The sequence below is a fragment of the Artemia sp. Qi Xiang Cuo genome, chromosome 1, assembly GCF_049724085.1.
Source record: "Artemia sp. Qi Xiang Cuo chromosome 1, ASM4972408v1, whole genome shotgun sequence".
In the NCBI taxonomy this organism is placed as follows: domain Eukaryota; kingdom Metazoa; phylum Arthropoda; class Branchiopoda; order Anostraca; family Artemiidae; genus Artemia; species Artemia sp. Qi Xiang Cuo.
In genome coordinates, this window is record NC_142794.1 from 33,113,226 (window position 1) to 33,138,869 (window position 25,644).

Here is a 25,644-nt window from a genome sequence, read left to right on the forward strand (position 1 = left end):
TAATTTAATTTCTGATCGTTTTTTAAATAATGCTTGGAAATCCGGCGCCCCCTTCATAGAAATGTCCCTTACCCCAAAGAAACATCCTCCACGGAAAGATTCTCCCGAGTAACCCCCTCCTCCATCCCCTTCCCCCCCCCCACCAGAAAAAAAATTCTTCTTGAAAATGTCTGTATACTTCCCAATAACCAATACAATATGTAAGCAATGGGCAAAGTTCATAACTTGCAGCCCTTCCCCTGGGAACTGTGGGGGATTAATTCATCGTAAAAGACATATTTATTAGATTTTCGACTATGCTGAACACAATGGCTATCTCAAAATTCTAATTGGGTGACTTTGAGAAAAAATTAGCGTGGGAGGGGGCCTAGTTGCCCCCCATTTTTTTGATCACTTAAAAAGGGCACTAGAACTTTTAATTTCCGTTCCAATGAGCCCTCCTACGATGTTCTAGAACCACTGGGTCAATACGATTACCCCTGGGGAAAAAAAAAACACAAGTAGACACGCACCCGTGATGTTTCTTCTGGCAAAAAATGCAAAATTACGCATTTTTTTAGATAGAAGCTTGAAACCTCTGTTGTAGGGTTAGTTGATACGCCGAATATGATGGTGTGAATTTCATTAAGGTTCTATAATTTTTAGGGGGTCTTTCCCCCTTTTTTCAAAAATCAGCCAAATTTTCTCAGGCGCGTAATTTTTGATGAGTAAGATTAAACTTGATGAAACTTATATTTTTAAAATCAGAATTAAAATCTGATTCTTTTGATGTGCCTATTGGTACAAAAATTTCGTTTTTTAGAGTTTCGGTTACCATTGAGCCGGGTCGCTCCTTACTTACAGTTCGTTACCACTAACTGTTTGATTACTATAGGCAACAGTTCGTTCCTTAATATCATGACTATTACCATTGATGATGAACTACATCGGTCCCTTATGTAATCATGCATATAATTACTTATTTAAATATTTTAATTTCTATTGGTTATAGTTCGCTCTTTAATATAATAAAAGTTGATTTTTTCAATTTTTCCGTAACGTCACTAATTACATCATATACGGTTATTAGTACACAAGTGGTATTAGACCTTACGTCACATCACTTAGTACTTCATATACGGTTATGATTGCTTGAAAAATCAAATATCTTTGAAAATTTGCACTTTACTGAAAAAAATACAAATGAATGTGCATTGTCAGTTTAATATACATATACTGATATTTAGTAATTAAAATGTTAGTATTATTTGATTTATTGAAGTTATAAAAGTAAAAACATTTATGTTTTTTTAGTAAAGTGCAAATTTTGTTCTGGCCTTGGGGAGGCACAGGGGTTTTGCGCCCAACTTATGTTAATTTCTGCTCGTTTTGAGTTTGACTCGGTTATTTATTGTATTTTCTGTTCGTTTTGGGTTTCATTTATTTATCGATGCTGATTTGTGGTAGTTTTACGCTTGGTAGATTATTTGATTTTATTTTTGCTCATCTTTTGTTTAATGGAGTTCTTTACTTTTCTTTGTAAAACTTATTTTGTGGAAGAAGTTTTTTAAATTACTCTTGTCAAACCATAAGTGTTTTGCATCATAATACACATGATGAATTATTAAAAAAAAAATTTACTGTGGGTTACAGTTTGTTTTCTACAAATAATACCGGATAAACTTGCATAATTCCCGTTTACGATTACCTAAACCGACCCTCTATATAATTCTTTATTATATTCTAATTTGCCAAGCTGCTTTTTATTGGAAAAATTAAGCGAGAAAAACGAGTTAGTTTCAACAAAGCAGTGAACAAAAAATAAGCACTTTAATTTTAAAAAAATATCCGATTATTTCGGCCCCACGCTCGGGAGCCTTTCTCAAAGGGAAAAAAAGCAAAAAAAAACTCAGTAAGAGAGAAAAATAACAGTGAAAACAATGGGTCACTGTCCTCTCAACATTCAGTGGATAAATGGGAATCTCTTAGAAGTGAAGACTAAATTTACTTCAACAAACAAAAAAAGTCACAAAACCCCAGGTCCATCATCCCTAACTAAAACTTCCATGTTAATAAAGAAACTCATGAATTATAAATTGAATGGATTGTTTTTGTTTGGTAGTTTAGCTGCAGTCCGTTGACTTTTTCCAGCTTTGACCTCATTCTGAATTTTTTTTTAGCAAGGTTATCACTTGTTCCAGGACAATTATGGAAATCACTACTGGTTGACGATTTTAACTGCTCCTTAATTAAACTACTATAAACGGGCTGCAGCTAAACTGCAGTTTGTTAAACTGTCTAAACTGCTAAACTAGCTAAACAGCTAAACTGTCTATTGTTTTCACTACAGACATTTGCTTTGGTTTTATTCTTATGTAGTAACATCAGTGCTGGAAGACTGTTTATAATGTGAGCTGTTCTTACTTTTTTTTCGTGCGTTTAGTTGTCGTTTTTTTGTTGTTTTAAAAACAATGTTTTTTTTTTCACTTACTTAAATTTTTTTGGCTTTTTCTCCATGGAGAAAGGCTCCAGAACTTGGGGCCCAAATATTCGGAATTTGTTTTTAATAAAGTGTTGTTTTGCTTAAATTTTTTGTTCATTGCTTTGTTGAAATTAGAAATCGTTTTTCTCGCTTAATTTATCGTAAATTAAAAAGCAGTCTGGTCTAAGAAATTAGCTGCTGTTTATATTAAATATTTCAGTTACTATGGGCTAGAGTTCGGTCTTTACTGTAAAAAATGTAGCTTTTCAAAAAAAATTGATTTTATTTTAAAAATGATTGTTGTTAATTGCAAAAGGTTTCTCAATACAGCAGTTTCCTTTAAAATGAGCCATTAAACCGCACTGTATGATTTTCCGGTGTCCCACTAGCTGAGGTGAAAAAAACGGAAAAAAGATGCTTTCGATGCAGAATACCGTGGTTTCAGCCACTGTTCTAATTTTTCAAGTCAATTGATTTTCGTTGTTGTTCAAGCAAAGAGACTGTAAGTTTTCTATATGGGGGTTTAATACAAGTCAGTTCTAATAGTGTTCTTCTTGTTTTGATCTGACACTACTTTAAGGAGTTATGGGCTATTGTATTTCTTAGCATGGGACATGATAATCTCTTACTTGGTTTCCAGCTACCGCTACAACCCTGATAAAAAAAAACAACTAGGAAATAAATTTACACGTTAGACCAGTCAAAATAAAACTATGATTTTAAAAGAAGCACCTTTATTATTGTTAATACATTAAAACAATGTTAAATATTACAAAAAAAAATCAGAAAAGAAACTCAAATGTTAGGCCATTCGAAATAAAACAATGATTTTGATAGAAGCGACTATTTTTTAGGTAGTTTATTAAAAAACATTAAACATTAAAAAAAAACTATGAAATAAATTTAAATGTTACGCCATTCGAAATATACGATTCATGATTCAAATATGCGCCTGTCAATCATAAATTCCTAGTCATGTCTCAACGAAATAAGCCTTCTCTCTGAATAGCTCAAAAAGTAGTGCTTAATATGACTTTTAACTGTCTCTTGCAACGAAAATATACAAGATACGAAGAAAAATTACTCAAAGAAATGTACTTTCCCCATGAGAAGCTAGTAAAATATTGCTTAATATGCCATTTCATTGTATTTTGCAATGAAATTATACAAGGCACAAAGAAAAAATACGATTCATGATTTAAACTATGTGCCTTTCAATCAACAATGCATAGTCTTGACTCAAAAATAAGCCCTCTCTCAATAACTTATAAAAGAGTCCTTAATATGACTTTTAACTATCATATACACGAAACGAAGAAAAATGACTCAAAGAAATGAACTTTCCCCCTGAATAGCTCATAAAACAGATCTTAATTTGACTTTTCACTATTCTGTAAAAGTCAGAAAAACTTTTCTTCTCTGTTTCACAATGTCCATATTGGAAATAATTTGAAACACTCCAAAGCACAACCAATCTCTTCAGAGTTGATATTTTGGACAATATACATTTAAGCAACCAATGATGGCTATATTTGAGCAATTAAAATGTATCATTAAAGAAAAACACGACTAACTTCAAGAGTGGCGGTTCTAGCCTCTCTCGCAACCACGGTAAAACCTTGATAAGCTCCCCCCCTCTAACATTTTTCAGTCCATATTTAAAGAATATATTAAAAAAACTGTTTTCAATTTAATTGTTAATTAATAGTTTATTTTTTAACTGTTATTATCTTAAATTAGTCATTTTTATTATTTAATGTTTTTATTAATCAATTAAAAAATTTATTTGTCAATAATTATTCTCTTAATTGAATAATTATTTTTAATAATTTTCAATTTTTTTATTTTACTATTTAATTAATAATTTATTGCTTACTTTCATTTACTAACTGTGCCCTCTACTTTATTTTAATAAAAATACAATTTCAAAGTTTTGCTCAATGATTATAACTGTTTGATATTTATTTGAAATTTTTCACCTCAAAATTTCTGCGCCCGGGGCAAGTGCCCCCTCTGCCCCCTCCCCAGAAACTTCCACTGAACTTGTAATTGGTCTTTCACCTCAATGAATACTTAAATTGATGAATCTAACATAGGTGGGCCTTTTAGCAGGGGCTTAATTTACTATGGGGCAGCGGGGCAACTTTCCCTCTCAGATCTCCTTTTGCTCCCCCCCAGGACCCAGTTTGCCACCCCCTGCTGAAATTTAGTTTCTTCAAAATCTTGTCAAACTAAGATTATCCTGCATAATTCAAGCATCAACAGAAACGGGTCAGTTTTCTTTAGTATATATTTACCTTTATGGTACTATATGGCTCATTTGTCAGTTTTCACAGTCATTTTGACTTGATTTGGGAAAATTGGCTCCAACTTTCCTCTCCCCTCCCCCAGAATTTTGACGAAATTAAGCCACTGTCTTTTAGCGCTTCCGGGATTTTTTTTTTTTTTTTTTTTTTTTTTTTTGGTAATAACTGTCAACTGGAAATACGAAAATAAAAGGATACCTTTCTCGAAGCCAGGACAGAAGCGACGACACATAAATGCGGTGTCATGAAAATTTTGAGTCGCATAACAAGGACGGCAAGCACCACGTAGACAAAAGCCTGGCCGTAGTTGTATACAAAAGCCAGATCGAGATGTAGAGACACAAAGACCTTATTATCTGATTGTTTCTGGATTCCTTCGTCGTTTTCTTCTTCAAAGTCTAAAAGAATATAAATTAAGTCTTCAAGATGATACTAAAAATGTTGAATTAAGAGTTGCTTATGTTGCTGAGTACGGTAAACACGATCTAAATTATGTTTAAATATATATTTAAATATAACAGCTTTTAAAAGAACTAGATTAGATTTAATGCAAAAAAAGTAAGTAGTCACAGAAAAAATGCCTATACTTGAAAAAGTCTACAGGATTGCTATTAAAGCTAATCAAATTCATTTTAGAAAATAAAAGTAAAGCCCAACGAAACCATACCCAGAGGAATTAGGTTCGGTACCTAAAATGAACATCCCAATCAGGTTTGCCCAACATTAAAACAACTTTATTGCGAAGATCGAATTTCAACCAATATAGTGGAAGAAAGACACGGAAAAAAAAAATCAAAGCTCGGGGAAAGAGAAACAGAATTATTTTTCAATCAAAATATTTAGAAAAATCAGCTTAATTAAACAAAAAAATCCACCCGAACCCCCCTTATACAAGTGTTTCAAATTTACCCATGAAGGGGGAAAATGAGGGGTGAATCGATTTTTGTGTTTATAAATATTTTGGAGTTTAAATAGTCGTTTCCTGTCAAATCAAGCATGCTGACTCCAAATCTTTCCAAATCATTTTTCTGCACCCTAATGCCTATTTCTACCCTAAAAGGACGAAGAGGGGGGGGGTTAAAATTAAAAAGTTGTTGGACTGTTTGGTCGTTTCCTTTGAAATCAATGGTGGTGAATTCAAAAATGAAGTTAAAAACTTGATTTTTCGTAGTCAAGTGCCTCATCTTACCAAAACCAGTTGTGAAAGTTGACCTTCATGAACTAGTTATTTAATCATTTTTGTTGGATGAACTATTTCCTGCCATGCTAGGAGTACTACTACTACTACTGCTAACAACTCACCGCAGCACCAAGTCGCCTGAGGCCAACACAGCTACGCAGGCTCCTCCTCCATCCTAATCTATTCAAAGCCTCCCTCTTTACACCCTCCTAGGAAGTTCCCAGTTTCCTTAAATCTTTCTTTATGACATCCACTCACCCCAGCCGAAGACGACCTCCTTTCCGTCTAGCCCTTGATGTTTGGCTGAAAAGGACAATCTTCGTCAATCTGTTATCCTTCATCCGCAGAACGTGCCCTAGCCATCTCAACCTTTCTCTCATTATAGCCCTGGAAAGCGGGATTGAACTGCATTTTTCGTACAACTTACTGTTTGAAATACGATCAGTCAGCCGGGTACCCAGAACAATCTGTAGGCAATTTTGAGCTATTCGAGCTGGAAAATCTCTAGTAATTACCTTTGACCAAACGCTTTACTGGAAGGCAAAGTGTATCATCGATGCAGCGCCTACCACAAGTGCTTTAAAAAATACTATTATTGTCTTATGTGAATTTCACACACGCATGAGTTTCCTAGGTACCATTGGCTTCCTCATGGCTGACTCGGGACTTATAGAAATCCTAAGTCAAGTAAACGCACCTAACACTGGGCGTAGTATGTTGCAAGGCAAAGCTGTCTTTCATGTTATGCGAGGCCATGATCTGTTGGAGGTAGCCCTTTATACGAGCCTTTTATCATCCAAACTGAATAGTAGAGTGTTTGATGGTAATAACATGCTACTAGAACCCCTTGAAAAGGCAAAACGAGTTGCTCCTTGAAGGAGATACCATCGAAGAAGTACAGGTGTTGGAAGCAGCATAGCTAATCTATAAGATAGTTAATAGTGTAGAACAAGGATTATCCGAGTCCAGAAATTGCAGCATCAGGACCTACTTGGAATCCTGAGAAAGAACCTGAGAGCTGAACTAAGTGGCAACCTTGAGCTTTATCTACAGTCCTTGTTAGACATGCTTCTTTACTTCTCTGCTTCTGGTCACAATCTTTACACGAAGTCTACTTGGCTGTTCGTGCAGTCAATTTTTCGGCTGACGAAAGACAACCCAGAGCAGTACAGAACGTTACAGGAGCACCTGTTCATCCGGAGAACTGACAACTACTGGGGGGCGTTTTTTCCAAATCTGGTGATTGAATAGACACTAATGAGAAGTATGACAACTAGTGGCGGTCTGCCAAGAGGTAGAGGCATGACTGAATTGCAGCCGACAATTTGGACATCTGTTATGCCTACTATGGTTCTCGTTAACGAGGGCATAAAGAACCTGACTTGTCCCGCTGAGTTGACAATTGAAAATCACGCAGAATAGATATCTTCGAGGAGGGCTATAGATCTGGTGGACATCGAAAAGATAATTCGATACGTTGAGCCCCTAGAACCCCTCAGGGGAAATTAAAGGGGGCTGAATGTGATTGCTGGTGTTCGTGCTTCTTCATCTGTAAACGCAGACGATGCAAAATCTGGGAGAGAAACAATTCTTAAGAATATGGAAGTGAAAGACATAGACATATATGTTTTCAGGAGAAACTAAAAAGCAGTAACTATGGCTGAGAAGTTATCCATGGTGATAGATAGCGAGAGAATTTTAGTCTATCCAGCCCTAATCTTCCAATATCTCGCCGCAGTGGCTAGTACCAGTGGTTCCGACTTGAACAAGGTTCTGTCGTTCGATCTCTGTACATTTCCACCAGTACTCTTTAGTTCGTTCGAGGTGATGAGGACATCCGACAAAGCCTCTCTAACAAATGCACTGATTCAAATTGAGGGGTTCGATGGTCCAGTGACATTGTCAACCTCCTAGAGCTTTAGACGACGGCTGGCTAGTCCATAAAATCCCTTGGACTGTCAGACCCAAATACACTGAGGGCTAGTGCCCTTTTTAATAGTCGAAAGTGATTGGAGGGCAACTAGCCCCCCCCCCCCACGCCAATCATTCCCCCAAACACATCCAATCAAAATTTTGAGATAGCCGTTTTGCTCAGCGTATTTGTTTTTCCAGATGGAAAATATATTCTTGAGGACGACAATCCCCCACAACCCTCGGGGCAAGGGTTTTAAGTTATGCCCTGGGGGCATATAAGGTTTTTATAGAAGGCGTAGTCATAGAAACTTCAAAAAAGGCTCATTTGATTGGAAATTAAAAGGGCTAGTATCTTTTTTAATAGTTTAAAGTGATTGGACGGTAACTAACCCCCCTCTCACTTCCACCTTGTCATAACTAAAGAATGATGTTGGCACAATGGAGTGTTTTTTTTTTTTCTCTCCATACCCGGGCACTACGTATCGAAGGATTCGTCGTAGAAACTTCGAAAAGGGCTCATTCGATTGGAAATTGGAGTGGCTAGTGCCCTTCTTAATAGTCGAAAGTGATTGGAGGGCAACTAGGCCCCCCCCACGCCCATCCTTCCCCCCAACCCATCCAATCAAAAGTTTTAGATAGCCATTTTGTTCAGCGTAGTTGATTTCCAGATAGAATATATATTTTTGAGGAGGACACTCCCCCACGACCCTCGGGGTAAGGGTTTTAAGTTATGCCCTGGGGGCATATAAGGTTTTATAGAAGACGTTGTCGTAGAAACTTCAAAAAAGACTCATTCGGTTGGAAATTACAACGGCTAGTGCCCGTTTTAATAGCTGAAAGTGATTAGAGGGCAACTAGCCCCCGCCCCCCCGCGCCCATCATTCCTCCACACACATCCAATCAAAATTTGGAGATAGCCATTTTGTTTCAGCGTAGTTGATTTCCAGATAGAAAATATATTTTTGAGGAGGACACTCCCCTACAACCCTCGGGGCAAGGGTTTTAAGTTATGCCCTGGGGGAATATAAGGTTTTTATAGAAGGCGTTGTCGTAGAAATTTCAAAAAAGGCTCATTCGATTGGAAATTCAAAGGTTTAGTTCCCTTTTTAATAGTCAAAAGTTATTGGAGGGCAACTAGCCCCCCCACGCCCATCAATCCCCCAAACATATCCAATCAAAATTTTGAGATAGCCATTTTGTTCAGCGTATTTGTTTTCCAGATAGAAAATATGTTCTTGAGGACAACACTCCCCCACAACCCTCGGGGCAAGGGTTTTAAGTTATGCCCTGGGGGCATATAAGGTTTTTATAGAAGGCGTTGTCATAGAAACTCCAAAAAAGGCTCATTTGATTGGAAATTCAACGGGCTAGCATCCTTTTTAATAGTTGAAAGTGATTGGACGGTAACTAACACCCCTCTCACGCCCCCCTTTTCATAGGCAGCGCGCTAGCGCTGCCTAAGTAAAGAATGATGTTGGCACAATGTGTTGTTTTTTTTTGTTTTTGTTCTCCATACCCGGGCACTTCGTATCGAAGGATTTGTCGTAGAAACTTCGAAAAGGGCTCATTCAATTGGAAATTGGAGTGGCTAGTGCCCTTTTTAATAGTCTAAAGTGATTGGAGGGCAACTAGCCCCCCCCCCCCACGCCAGTCCTTCCCCCACACATCCAATCAAAATTTTTATATAGCCAGTTTGTTCAGCGTAGTTGTTTTCCAAATAGAAAATATGTTTTTGAGGAGGACACTCCCCCACAACCCTCAGGGCAACGGTTTTAAGTTATGCCCTGGGAGCATATAAGGTTTTTATAGAAGGCGTTGTCGTTCAAACTTCAAAACAGGCTCATTTGATTGGAAATGAGCTACTATTAAAAAGGGTACTATTACCCTTTTTAATAGTAGAGTGATTGGAGGGCAACTAACCCCCCCCCCCCCACGCACATCATTCCCCCATATACATCCAATCAAAATTTTCATATAACCATTTTGTTTAGCGGAGTTGATTTCCAAATATAAAATACGTTTTTGAGGAGGACACTCCCCCACAACCCTCGGGGATAGGGGTTTTAGTTATATCCTAGTGTATATAAGGTTTTTATGGAAGGCGTTGTCATATAAACTTCAAAAGGGGCTCATTTGATTGGAAATTCAAAAGGCTAGTTCCATGCTTAATAGTCAAAAGTGATTGGAGGGGAACTAGCCCCTGCCCCACGCCCATTATTCTCTCAAACACATCCAATTAAAATTTTGAGAGAGCCATTTCGTTCAGCGTAGTTGATTTCCAGATAGAAAATAAGTTTTCTATCTGGAGGACACTCCCCAACAACCCTCGGGGCAAGGGTTTTAAGTTATGTCCTGGGTTATATAAAGTTTTCATGTAAAGATTTGTCATAGAAATGTCAAATAAGGCTCAGTCGACCAGAAATTATAAAGGCGAGTGCCTATTCCATGAGTTGAAAGTGATTTGCCTGACACTAGCCCCCCCCCCACGTGCCTTCATCACCCACAAAAATCCCCTCCGTATTTGGAGACAGCTATTTCTTTCAGGGCAGTTTTTTTCCCACAAGAAAATATGTTTGTGGAGAGCACACTCCCCCACAGCCCTCAGGGCAAGGGTTTTAAGCTATGCCCATGGGGCATATAATTTTTTATAGAAGGCATTGTCGTAGAAACTTCAAAAAAAGCTCATTCGATTGGAAATTCAACGGGCTAGTGCCCTTTTTAATAGTCGAAAGTGATTGGAGGGCAACAAGCCACCCCCCCCCCCCACGCCCATCATTCCCCCAAACACATCCAATCAAAATTTTGAGATAGCTATTTTGTTCAGCATAGTTGATTTCCAGATAGAAAATACGTTTTTGAGGAGGAAACTCCCCAACAACCGTCAGGGCATGGGTTTTAAGTTATATCCTGGGGTATATAAGGTTTTTATAGAAGGCGTTATCATAGAAACTTCAAAAGGGGCTCATTTGATTGGAAATTCAAAGGGCTATTGCCATTTTTAATAGTTGAAAGTGATTGGAGGGCAACAAGCCCCCCCCCCCCTCCCATGTCCTTCATTCCCCCAAACACATCCAATCAAAATTTCGAGATAGCCATTTTGTTCAGCGTGGTTGATTTCCAGATAGAAAATGTGTTTTTGAGGAGGACACTCCCCAACAACTCGCAAGGCAGGGGTTTTAAGTTATGCACAGGGGGCATATAATTTTTTATAGAAGGCATTGTCGTAGAAACTTCAAAAAAAGCTCATTCGATTGGAAATTCAACGGGCTAGTACCCTTTTTAATAGTCGAAAGTGATTGGAGGGCAAATAGCCAACCCCCCCCCCGCCCATCATTCCCCCAAACACATCCCATAAAAATTTTGAGATAGCTATTTTGTTCAGCGTAGTTGATTTACAGATAGAAAATATGTTTTTGAGGAGGATACTCCGCCAAAGCCCTCAGGGCAAGGGTTTTAAGTTATGCCCTGGGGGCATATAAGGTTTTTATAGAAGGCGTTGTCGTAGAAACTTCAGAAAAGGGCTCATTCGATTTGAAATTCAAAGGTTTAGTGACCTTTTTAATAGTCAAAAGTGATTAGTAATATTTTTTTTTGTTGTTGTTTTTTAGAACAGGGCACTTCGTACTGAAGGAGTTTTCTTGGGAACTTCGAAAGGGGCTCATTTGATTAAAAATAAAAAGGGTTGATGCCCTTTTCAATAGTCAAAAGTGATTGAAGGGCAACCCCTTCCACTCCCACCCTCCCATTTGCCCATTATGTTTAAAAACTAAATGTTACCTCAAGATTAAATCAAAATGCACTGTGATAATGCTAATTCCCAATAAGGCACGTCAGCGGTATCCCAAGAACGACTCAGGGTATTATGTTCAAACTTTCGAGGCTACTTCTGCTCTTAAAATTTAACCAAATCAAAATAGTGTAAGCATATCAAAGATATCAAAGAAAGTAAACAGATTTTTTTGCAAATGGTATCAAGTTTTCCATTTCAGGTCAACTAGAGGATGTATGAAACTAAGTTAAACAGTACTATTTGTGTCCAGATTTTTAAAATGGTGTATGTTGTTTAAAATTGCTGAAAATTTTTCTCCAGCATATAAATAGCAGGCCAAACTATAAAGTTTTAAAAAACGAAAAAATTTAAAGTGTTATTTTAAACAAAAAATGAGCAAAAATAAAATCAAATAATCTACCAAGCTCGAAACGACCACAAATCAGCATCGATAAATAAATGAAACCCAAAACGCACAGAAATTAAAATAAATAACCGACTCAAACTCAAAACGAGCAGAAATTAGCATAAGTTGGGCGCAAAACCCCTATGCCTTCCCAAGGCCAGAAAAAAATTTGCACTTTACTGAAAAAAATATAAATGTTTTCACTTTTATAACTTTAATAAATCAAATAATTTTAACATTTTGTTTAATGAATATCAGTATATGTATGTTAAACTGACAATGCACATTCATTTGTATTTTTTCGGTAAAGTGCAAATTTTATTCTGGCCTTGGGAAGGCATAGGGGTTTTGTGCCCAACTTATGTTAATTTCTGCTCGTTTTGAGTTTGACTCGGTTATTTATTTAAATTTCTGTTCGTTTTGGGTTTCGTTTATTTATCGATGCTGATTTGTGGTAGTTTCGAGCTTGGTAGATTATTTGATTTTATTTTTGCTCATTTTTTGTTTAATTGAGTTCTTTACTTTTCATCGAAAAACTTATTTTGTGGAAAAAGTTTTTTTATTTAATTGTCATAAAAATGACTATCTGAGAAAAAAAGCCTTGGATGGACAAACCAATTCATTGAGATCTGAATTGGTTCTAAAAGACAGAGCTACATCTACAGGTATCATTACGCTCATTGGTGGAATTTACTTAAAGCAAAATCTCCATATCTACCCCAAAGACTCTATGAGTAATAGGATATGAGTACTATGAAGTCGATTCAAGGTTCAATGCCGCCTAGGGGTCAAATGTTAGAAAGAACTTCCAAATTGAAAGATCTTTGCTATTCCATATCACAATTCTACAGACACAATAAATCAGTAAGATGCAAAAACCCATTCAGATTTAAAAAAAAAGGCATCAACTGATTTTTAAGAGTATGAGGGGAGGATGTAAAGTTTGGAATTAGGTCTTTGGATATCTCTTTTCTAGGGGGGGGGGGGGGATGTGTGAAAGAAAGAATTTTCTTTCTTTGAAAGAAAAAGAAAAAGAGAGATGTGTGAAACAAAAAGAAAGAGAGCCTTGCAACTTTACAAATTTTCATTTATTTTTTCTTTCCTACGTTAAATACAGATTTTCACAAAAATTAGTTTCACCTTCAGCTTTTTCTTACAGTGTATAATTATTTTTCCTTTAGAAAAAGAAATACCTTCTTGTTTTTCAGGAGCTGCCGACGGTATCGAACTAAAAAAAAGTACGAGAGGTCCAACCAGGTATGCAGAGGGAAGTAACAACGTTTGACTCAAATCAACAAATGTACTTAAAGGCAGGTAGTCAAATTCAGGAGTGCATGTATAGAGCATAGAGTCAAAGTCTTGATAGTGAGTGAATTTCGATCGCAAAATCGACCACACGTGATCCTAAAACATTAAAAATAATAGGAATAATAATACTATTGGCAATAACATTAAAACCGGTAACAATAACAATTATTCAGGGCGAAAACATTGATACTACCTGTAGTATTACATGATAATAAATTCTGAAAATTTTTACATTTTATTTTAGTATATACATTTTATTTATTTACATTTTGTTTAGGCTATTCATAACAAAGAGGTCGTAGTCCGAAAACTGCCATAAGAAAAATTTTAGAAAATCCCGGCGTTCAGACATGAATTGGCCTATGATTGTTCCAAGGCAGGGATACCAAACCTAGTAAGTCCAGGGCCGTTACTAGGGTTGGTGGCGCCCAGTGAAAAATTAATTATGCCCCTCCCCCCCGACTCAAACACATATAAAAACTGCCGCGGCACTTTATTTATACATTTTACTGAAAGGAAATAAAATTTATAATAATTTATAGCGAAACCTTTTTTTTTTTTTTTTTTTTTTTTTTTTTTTTTTTTTTTTTTTTACTGAGTTGTTTATTTTTACTATTTCATTAGGATTAATGTTGCTTCGAGATCATAGTATTATCTAGTTTTGTTGTGTGTTTTGTTCTAGATTATATTTCTTGATACACGGTTTCACCTCCCCCTAACTTTCTATACCTGATATTTGTTGTTGTTATTATTTCCTGTTAGTAACACATCCTCGCAAGCAACGTTTTGGCGTACTAGCGATTGATTTTGTCCATTTTTTTTTTTTTTCAAAAAAACATTACTACTCCTAACAGGAACTAGTCTTCTAGTCAAATATTACGAAACTGATGAAAATCATTCAATTAATTTATTGGTACTAATTTCATATAGGAAAGAAAGAAAAAAAAAGAAACCGATGAGATATACTAATTCATACACAATAATGGCAAACAGTCACTCGATGTTTTGTATGCACGAACATTCATTAGAGTAAACAGGGTAAAATTGATATGAACAGGGGAGTGAATTCCCATCCAAAGAATTAAAAAGTAGCTTTGCCTCACTGTGCTGCAAGCTTTTTACGAAAGCAGTTGGCAATGAGCTTCAGCATTTTAATCACTGGATCTAATTAATGCTTCTAAGGCTATTAACAACTTACTGCAGCACCAAACCGCCTGAGGCTCACACAGCTACGCGCGCCCCTCCTACATCCCAATCTTTCCAAAAGCCTTCCTCTTTATACTCTCTCAAGAATTCCAATTTCACTCAAATCTTTCTTTAAGATTTCCTCCCACCCCATTAAAGGACGCCCAGCTTTTCATTCGACGCTAGATCGTTGGCTGACAAGGACGATCTTTGGCAACCTGTCAGCCTCTATCGACAGAATGTGTCCTAGCCATCAATTTTTCTTTCATTAAAGTTCTGGAAAGCCAGATTGAACCACTTACCAAAGCTAACTAGGTAAGTGAATTGAGGTGATTTCGTTACCCAGCATCTCCTCTTCAGTTCCACGTATTTCCAGTTGCAGCGACTTAATCTTCTTAACATTAATTTTCAAACCTATTCTTGCACCCTGAACTCTCAGAACGTCAAACAATTCATTCGTTTTCTAACATTTTCATCTAGAGCACTCAAACTATCAGTATAACCTAAATCCAGAAAAGTTCACTTCCCCATTCAATTCTGTACCCTTCCATAGCCTTTGCAGTGCTCCTTCAGATAGAGGTCATCATAATGATTGATATAGATGGGGAACGCAACCCTGCTTAACTCCTAATTCAATATGAGACCAGGTACACTTAATCACTTTAATCTATTTATCTGTTACGCTATAAAACAATAGAACCTTCGCTAAAGTTCTTCTATTGGGTTAATAAAACACTTGCTCATAATCTATAAAACTGAGGGCTAAACGTGTTTGATGACTCAGGCAATTCTTAATTATTAATCTTGAAGTGAAAAATATGATGGACGCATCCTATCTCCTTCCTAAAACCACACTCTTCTTCTATCAAAATTGCGTCTATTAACATCTCCAAGTTTAAAACGCACCATCATACTAAATAATTGGCTTCCGATACAAACCAAGCTAATACCTCTATAGTTATCAAACTCACCCTTATCACCGTTCTTATAGAGGGTTTAATTAGTTTTCTTACAATCGCTAAGTGCTTTAACTTTTTCAAAAATTATCTTGACAATTTTCAGTAATTTATCTCAAAATTCTCAGCCACCATATTAAAAAAAATTATCGCACTATGAGCACCAGGGGCCTTGTTATTTTCAATCAATTTAGTATTGTCTCTAATTCTTCCCCCAAAAATAAATCTTCCTTCACATCCAAAGTGTCACAAACTTTTTCTTTTTCCTCTATATATTTTCCTGCAACTCTATCACGGTTTAGCCCATTCTCATAATCTTCAACCCATTTCACTTTAACTTATTCCTTATCTCTGATTGTGGGCCCATTTCTATCTTTAAATGGGAAAATTTGTGACTGCCTGTTTCCTCTTAATTTGTAACATGTCAGAACAACATTTTACTATTATACCATCGGGTTGCCTCTTCCAGATCTTCAGCAACTTCATTCTTGGCCAACAATTCACATCCCCTTAATCCATACTTTAATGCTTTCTTCACTTTCGCTCAAATATTTGTTTTACACAACCTTCCTCGTCTCTACTAAACTTAAAACATTTTCAGTAATATTCCAAGCTGTGTCTCTATTGTGCATCTCTAAGACACCGTAGGTAACTTCACAAACTATTTTCCTAAAATTATAACATCCATCATTTACATTTTCAGATTTTAGACTCTCCAGTTTAGAATTCAACTTCTCCTGGAAAATTTCTCTCAAATCCCCATCCTAGAGCCTACTAACATCAAAACATCGCGAAAGGTAATTAATTAATTCTCCTAGATTTCAGCTTTAAATCAACCCTAGACATTACTAGACGGTGATCTTTACTTTAACATTAATGACAATGCTCCTATATTCCCTATTGTCTTGTATCGATCCTGCCAGTCATTCGGTTTACAACAACATAATCAATAAGGTATCCGTCTTACTATCATGTGAATACCATATTAACTTATCAGTCATTTTATGACCAAATATTGAATTGGTTATTACTACACTTATACCTAGAAAATTACAGCCGTCTTAGTTATTATTTAAAAATTATGCAATTTAAAACATTAATTACAAAATTAAGTTAATTACCCAATGAAGTTCAAATTAATCCCCCAGATTAAAATAACTTACACCGTCTTTGCTTCCAATGAACAGAAACATGACGAACTTGAAAAGTACTGAACCGAAAATGGCCGTTGATATCCGTTTTATGCTGGTAGTGGCGATTGATCTTGATAACCATCTTGAATATTTTCCAAATATCGGCAACCCTGAGGCCATGCATATTCCAACCAATACAGTTGGATAAAGTGATGTTATAAACAACTTGTTGAAAAAAAGTAATACTGCAGAGATGATGAACGAGACCTGAAAACAGTAACAAAAATGACCTCTTAACAAAGAAAATAAATCTTAATCCCCATTTTTATCTGACGGAGAAAGAAGACAGAAAAAGGGGTGTGGTAAAGCTTTCTAATTTAGTTAATTATTAATTTAGTAAAAATATATAAGACGCAAATATGAAGTTTTGAAATACCACTTTTTATTAAGATAAGGAACATATCCTGTCAAATTCTGTTTAACGGGAAATTGAGTAATTACCACTTCCTAGCGATTACGTCGGAAGATGTGGTTGATAAAAATGTATAATAGATATATTTTATCAGAAGGGGGGATTCTGATACTATCTTTATGCCGGACGGACCTCTGGTTCGTTGTTTTTAGAAATATCTTGGAATTTTTTCAGATCATTGTAAGTGTCTGTATCTTATTATATATTATTGTAGCTTTTGAGACTAGTGGTGTATTTGGGGCTGCCAGTCCCAGTAGCCTATCTATATCGGTAATTACTCTGTGTAAATTGAATAAAATTATTGTGTTTTAGACAACCTCTCTACAATCTACCTTTAGCCCTCGAATATACCCAGTCGGTACGCCTCATTAGTTCGGTCATAGCCTAAGGCATGCTACCAAAGTTTAATTACCTTAGGGCCAGAGTTTATCTCCCCTATAAAGGGAGAATAAAGGCATCTACAACTACAACCCCCCAATACCATAAAATACACTTCACAACAGGGGATGGAAACTGATCTTTTCGACGGAAACCATTTTTCTAGCGTTTTCTTTGGCTGATTTGTTGTCGACTTTGTCCTTAAAAGACCTCTAAAATCTTTATCTGTGGTTGTAAATCAAAATATCAAAACACAAAATCAAACCAAAAAAAAAATCTATATTCTTTATAGTTCTTTCCTTTTAATGTCTTAAAAATTAGCTCCATTTGTGTCTTGGCATTTGTTTCATCGTTTTAGGGATGAGATACACATTTATGTGCTGCTAGATCAGTGGTATAAATGCATCGTATAAAATTGTAAGTAATAGGGGTATTTTTTATAGCCAGTTGAAATTGATGCCTTTTTCTTCTTTCTTTTTCTTATCCCCCATGTTGTTTGCAGCATCTTCTTTCTTCTATTACACAGCAGGCGGGCTTTTCAGTTGATACTATTTAGCCCTTTTCCTTTTGCTTCACTCTGTGGGCTACAGAGCTACTGACTTGGTTGTCTCTTATTTAGTAGATATTCTCAGATATCTTTCAGTAGATCTTTCGACTCAAGGAGTTCAAATATATGATGATAGATCTCGATTTCTGTGCTCTCTGTGCAGGTATAGTTGGCTAGGCTCTTGGCTGATAGTGAGATTTTGTGGTGTTTGAAGCACTTTAACAGTTTACAATGCAAGGTATGCTGTGCAGACGTCAGCGTATTACATTCAAATAGGAAGTGGTCAATTGTTTCATTATTCATACTACAATACCTGCAAAGAGGGGACAGGGGAACTGAACCACTTGAATTAGGAAACTGGTACGAGAATGCAAGAAAGTTTAGTCCATTTGTTCCAGAACAAATTCTATGATAAAATTTAGAAAAATACTTATTGGGAAAGGGGAAAAGCCTAGGATTATTATTATTAAACATAGTATCTGATAGTCTCCATTGGTAAATATCTCTAATAGGGAGGGACTTCACACTTGATTGGTCAATGCATATGACATTTTTTGTTTTCTTATCAACTTGATGATCAACACCTATGTCAGATTTACTCTGATTATGATGAAAATAGGTTTCTGTGTCACTTGAAGCAAATTTATTAATAACACTAATACAATGATAAGCGTCAATATCCAACTTATACTGAGGAGCTGAGGCCAGCAACTCAAGGCTTGATAAAGAGTCGGAAAAAAACTATAATATTATTTGAAGCAGCTACTCTTCTTCTCCTTCTAATCTTCTTCCTCTTCTTCTTCTGAGGCTTATCGATCCATTGGTGAGAGATTCTTCTTTAACCACAACATTTTAAAAGTCGTTTAAAGGTTGGTAACTGCAATAAGCCTCATTTTAATTTAGCGTTTTACTGAAAAAGGGGACAGAAAACACCCCCATTAAATGGGAAGGTAACTGATTTTTTCGACGGAAACCTGATTTGTTTTCCATACCGGCCGTAAAACACCTTGTGAAAACTGGGCTTTGCAGTTGGCTTCTTTACGCACATGTAAAGAAAGCAACTTGTGAAACACACCGTAAACCGTAAAACACCTTGTGAAAACTGGGCTTTGCAGTTGGCTTCTTTAGGCACATGTAAAGAAAACAACTTGTGAAACACACCGTAAACCGTAAAACACCTTGTGAAAACTGGGCTTTGCAGTTGGCTTCTTTACGCACCTTGTTTAAGTCATGATGGTAGGTTACAAGTAAGGAAATTTTATTTTTGGCGTGGCAAATACTCATCAGATATATACCAATTTTAATTTTAAATGATAACAGCTTTAAAAGTTCCAGCAAATATTGAAAGCTCTGTTAAAATCGTTTTATATTATTTTTTTTTTGTTACATTTTTAGGGAATCTTACACGATATAAATTACTGTATTCAATTAGTGGTATGAGATATAAAATAAATGCAAACAAAGCAAAGGTTTAGTACTACGTATGTGATTTCGACCGTGTTAACTTGTAGTCCAACAACATTATTAATAATAAAACAGCATTACGGCTGCATATGCACAGATAAATCAGACAAAAATTCTGCAATATGAACAAACAAAAATAAGCTAGGAACTTGAATTAATTCTAAAAAAGAAAGTCCTAGGCAATGTTTCGTTAGAAAGCAAGAGATAATGCATGAATTTACTAAATTGAAATTTACCATTGACCTTAAAATGGAAAGAAGAAACACCACTCCTTACGCAAACTATCATGAAACTATCAAGAAAACAAAATATGGGGTGAAATTCTAGAGTGAGTCTTAATTTCAGTATTTCACAATCTATTTATTGGGCAGTATTTCTTCTTTTCTTTCTTTGGATTGTATATTAATTTGAGATGCACTGTTTTACAGAATGCAGCTGGCAGCTTTCTTTCTAGATCTTTATCAATCTCATTAACTGAAGGAGGTCCTCAACTCTATTAATTGTTAAGACGACATCCTTACTCTGTTACAGCAGCAGAACGATTTGAGTCCACGTCAATATCATCTATCACAATAGCCCTATCACGAAAAAATATATCTCAGCAGAAGAATTTCGTCAGTAGCGAGTTTCAAAATTTCTATGACAAAACCATGACAAATATGGATCCCAACTTTCTTTGTATCAAAAATAATTTTAAAATGGTAGAACCACAAATAAAAAATCACAAAAATATTATTAAATTCACAGTGCAGGACAAAAATCAGAAGATATATGAGAGAAAAAAGAAAACATATACCGTTCGATTCTTCATTCAATGTTCTTTCCATATATAATGATCACACTGTCTTCACAATTCGGAAACTACTTTAAAATAATCATAAATACTTACTTGTCTCATAACAAAAAGTTTATGATGAAGGTATATTCCAATATTCATTTTATAAGCCCTCGAGGGCATATTGCAAAAACAATGACAGCAAAAAATGCAAAAATTATTATAAATGAATAAATGTAATGAAAAGTTTTTTTAATATTTTAGGAGTTAAGATTTAGCGGATGAAACAACGTAAATAATGACTCCCAAACAAACAAAAACATAAATAAACTTAGCTTTCATGACACATAACAATGTAATAACTTTTGTTTACAATGTAAAGTAGGAGAGGCATTTTTAGATTGTTAATTTTATGTTGTTTTTCATTGTTAAAGTCACAGTCATGACAATCAACCCGACTTCTGATGGTCCCTAGCCCTAGGCTACATACAAATATATATATATATATATATATATATATATATATATATATATATATATATATATATATATATATATATATATATATATATATATATATATATATATATATATATATATATATATATATATATATATATATATATATATATATATATATATATATATATATATATATATATATATATATATATATATATCAGATCGACCGTGGTGGTGTGGCGACAAAATTTGGCTACGATGAGCCTATCCCTGAGTTATGTGACCAATAGATGGTTATATCAGGAATGGTGAATTAAGATTTTGTAAAAATTTTTTTGTTTTGTATTAGTGGGTTTTGTTTTGTATTTGTGTTTATGGAAAAGAAAAGGAAAGTTGTTTTCACTCCACCACTTTTTTTTCATTTATTTAGTCTTTGTTAGAATTTAGAACGGGTAAGTGGTAGACACCTGTAGAATATTGTGTTTTCTTCAATTATAATTTTCTGGAATTCAGTAATGGAAACAGTAGGCCTGTATTGTGACAGGCTAGTGTTAGTGAGAATTTTTTCACTTTTTTTGTATTCGTTTATTTATTTATACTATTTTGGTAATATGTTTCTAATTATTTTTAGGTTATATCCTGTTTTTCCGGAGCTTCACTTAAGTTGGATGCGGGACCACGGACCCTCCCAGTTATAGTAAGTTATGCAGTTGGTTAGGTTTGGTTGCAACTACCCTCCTTTTCTTTTTTTTATATATATATATATATACTTATAAAAAATGGTAATTATTCGTAATGATCGTCTGGATTGGCTTGAGAATAATCCATTGAGTGTTTCGGATTTAGGATTAGGGGTACTTCACAGGGATTTTGATATGGGGGTAGATGATGTTTTTCCGAAGGTTAATTATAAATGCCCAGTTGATTTACAAACTAGACTGGCACCGGATAAACTTGGCATTTTTCATCTGAATTGTCAGGGGTTAAATAGTACATTGGATTATTTGTCGGAGCTGTGTATGCTATCTTATTTTCATATTCTTGCACTTACTGAAACATGGTTAATGAATAATAATTCTGGACCATTGGATATTTTAAATTATAATATGTGTGTTAAGAACCGTACTCACCATCAGCATGGAGGACTTGCCCTGTATATTAGAACTGATCTGAATGTGAAGGTTAGGGATGATTTGTCTGTTAATAGAGAGATGATTTTTGAGTGTTTTGTTGCGGAAGTTGATAAGAATGGTGACCCATTTTTTATTGCTGTTTGTTACCGCCCCCCGTTCAGCTAGTGTAGATTGTTTTTAGAATTATTAGAGCAACAAATGGACCTTCTAACTCGTAAGAAGATGCCGTGTTTTGTGTGTGGAGATTTTAACATTGATGTGAAATTGTTAGCATCTAATTTAAAAGCCTGGAATTTTTTAATGTTAGATTATGGGATGCATCCTGCTCTAAATATTTGTACTAGAGTGACGGAGTCATCTTCATCTCTAATTGATAATGTATTTTTGAATGTTCCCCATGATTCGTCGAGTGTTGTGTTAAATGATATTTCGGATCACTTTGGTTTGGCAATATTAGTTCCGGGTATATTTAAGAATATTAATATTAACAGTGATGCTCGCCCCAAGCCTAAGAAATTATTAGTTGATTCAAATACTATATAAGATTTAAGCTTAGGATAGAACAGTTAGATTTTAAATTTTTACAAGAAGAATTAGATTTAAATTTGAAGTTTGAGCTTTGGTATCGTAAGATTAAGGATACGTTTTTGGAATGTTGTGAAGTGTCAGAAATACAGAAGAAAAGGGTGTCTCCGAATAAACCTTGGATTACAAAGAGTTTGTTACAGTCGATTAATAGAAGACGCTTTTTATATAAGTTGTCAACAAGGAGCAATGATCCTCATGATAAAATAATATATAGAGTTTATAATAGTAGGTTAAATGCTGTACTCCGACAGGCTAAGGTAGAATATTATAAGGTTAAGTTTAAAAAAGTTGAGGGTAACCCGAGTAAGACTTGGAAATCGATTAAGTCAATGACTTGCCCTGGCAGCGTCTGGATCCCTCCAGATAATATAGGAATGAATAATAATGTTGCAGATGAGATGTGTAATCACTTCGCTACTATTGTGCAGCGTGTGTCATCATCGGTGCCAGTATTTGGTCAAGATGGAGATTTTCGTTAGCTCCTACCAGAAAATTGTGATGTGTCTGTGTACCTGGAATCTGTAACTATTGATGAATTATTTGATGTTGTACATAATAAGAAAAATGGTGCATCAGGAGGCGATTTTATTTCATTGATGGTTTTTAAGTCGATTTTACCTGTTATATCTAGTCATTTTTTAGAACTGATAAATAATTGTTTAAAAGCTGGAACTGTTTTAGTGATTATAGACCGATTTCTTTACTGCCATTTATTTCTAGAGTATTTGAAAAGTTGATTCATAGTAAGATGGTAAGTTTTTTCGAGAAAAGACAATTTTTTAGTTCTAGTCAGTTTGGGTTTAGGAGTCATCATTCTACAGAGCATGCAGTTTTGTTTTTAACAACTTTTATTAATGATGCTTTAGACAAGGGTCTGAAGATAGCTTCGATTTTATTGGATATTACTAAAGCATTTGACTCGGTTGATCATGATATACTAGTTCAAAAGTTATATAGTAGTGGTATATGTGGTGATTTTTTAAATGTGATAGTTAATTTTCTTAGTGGAAGGACTCAGCGTGTCGTGATGGATGGAGTTACATCTAAAATTGAACATATTTCGATTGAAGTACCCCAGGGTTCCGTTTTGGGTCCTTTGTTGTTTTTGGTTTATATTAATGACCTTTGTAGAGCTTCAAGTAATGTGTCTCGTTCTTTAGACCTTGATACTTACGGTACTAAAGGAATTCTACCATGGTTTGCTGATGATGCCCATTTTACTGTAGCTGCTAGAACTGAAAATGAGTTGATGACTATATTGAAACAAGGTATTTCTTCGATTGAAAAGTGGATGCGAGTAAATAAATTGAAACTGAATCATAATAAGTCAAATTTTTTGATTTATGGTAGAATTACTGGACATTATCCATGGATTAATAGGATAGAAGTGGGGCACCATACTATTGTAAGATCTACTAGTACTAGATACCTTGGTGTTATAATTGATGAAAGCCTTAGTTTTAAAGACCATATTGCATCTGTTAACTGCAAATTGTCTCGTAATATTGGTATTATGCGTAAACTTAGGTATCTTTTTCCGTGTGAAATTCTGAGAATGTTGTATTTTTCTATGGTTCACCCATATCTCATTTACTGTTGTATGGTTTGGTCGAAAACATTCGTAACTCACCTCCATCCACTCTGTGTAACGCAGAATATGGCAATTAGAGTTTTGTATGGTAATCAAATTGACCTATCTGTATCGGTGAGGCATCTTTACCGCGAGTATAAAATTCAACCGTTGGCAGGAATATGTGTATTCTATAATGCTCTGTTTATGTTTAAATATTTAGCTTCGGAGTTACAATCATGTTTTTCAGGAATGCTTTAGTCTTGCGTCTACTATTCACGATCATTTGACACGATCTTCTCAGTTGGTGCGAAGACCAGCTATGGTCACGTCTAGGTCTATGTTTTCAATTCGCCATGTTGTTTCGTTAGTTTGGGAGAGTTTGCCAGAGGATTTGAGGAATGTTGGGGATTTGCAGGAATTTCGTAAGTTGCTAAAGAACTATTGTTTTGATGTGTATATTTTGAATGGATTATTCTATGCCACTTAAGTTATGTTTTTGAGGAGGGTTTAGTTGCAGCTGAATATGATTATAATTATTATAATTTTGTTGGGTATTGTTTGGAGGTTCGTTGGTTTTCGGGTCCGGTAAGTTGAGCTCTAATTATGTTTATTAGGAGGGTTTTCTCCCACACAAGCATGCTTCAGGGAATCGATGATGCATATTTTATATATATATATATATATAGTATATATATATATATATATATATATATATATATATATATATATATATATATATATATATATATATATATATATATATATATATATATATATATATATATATATATATATATATATATATATATATATATATATATATATATATATATATATATATATATATATATATATATATATATTTATATATATATATATATATATATATATATATATATATATATATATATATATATATTCGCTAGGCTATATGATAGCCCTAGGCTATATACAAAACTAACACAATGTAAAAATGGTACCATTAGGTTCCTTGTTCTATGCTCGTTTTCAAGATAATAGTCAAGTAATCTGACAATGCAGCCACCCCCTTCCTCCAACAGCGCAAAAAAAATTATCCATTGTAAAACCGGTTACGCTGTGTAGACTCAAGATATTCAGTTAAATGAGCTAATTACTTGAATAATAATAGAACAAAATTTGATAATATGATTAATATAAATATGCTGGGTGTTATAAAGTAAGAATTTCCTTGTTTTAGAGTTTCACTTTTTTAGTTTATTGCCTATATATTCTAAGGCTATATGTGGCAGCATTGGCAGGAAAGAGAGGGGAGTAATTGTGGCAAACGCCACATTAACCATAAAAAAGAGTACAAAATTAGAAATCTAAAAGTGCCTTTCTTTTTGTTTTAGCATGCCTCCTTCTAAAGAGCCGCGTTTATGCAAATTTATCCTTTCGAGATATACGCTCCCTCAGTCTGGCGGCTAGAAGCAAGCCACTTAATCTGGGGCATAGAAATATAGTATCGGTAGCTCGTTTTAAAACTGACCTGTAATGGTGATTTACAGAAGTAAGATCAGTATCGGACAGGAGGCTAACAGTATTAAACTGTTGAGCCCCCTATTCTTGGCATAATTCAATAAAACCATTAGCCATTAGTAAGGTCATTTTTG

General features: G+C 35.0%; 1 protein-coding gene across 6 annotated transcripts in view; it reads right to left on the minus strand.

Moving 5' to 3' along the window:
* Positions 1–25,644, minus strand: part of LOC148956215 (protein C-mannosyl-transferase DPY19L1) — a 173,428-nt gene that overhangs the window by 67,996 nt on the left and 79,788 nt on the right. For all 6 annotated transcript variants that reach the window (XM_089098555.1, XM_089098790.1, XM_089098528.1 and 3 more), the window contains 3 exons: positions 16,649–16,885; positions 13,230–13,440; positions 4,966–5,165 (listed from right to left, as the gene is read on the minus strand). In XM_089098555.1, the coding sequence (XP_088954681.1) occupies positions 4,966–5,165; positions 13,230–13,440; positions 16,649–16,885 (648 nt within the window). The remainder of the gene's footprint in view (positions 1–4,965; positions 5,166–13,229; positions 13,441–16,648; positions 16,886–25,644) is intronic.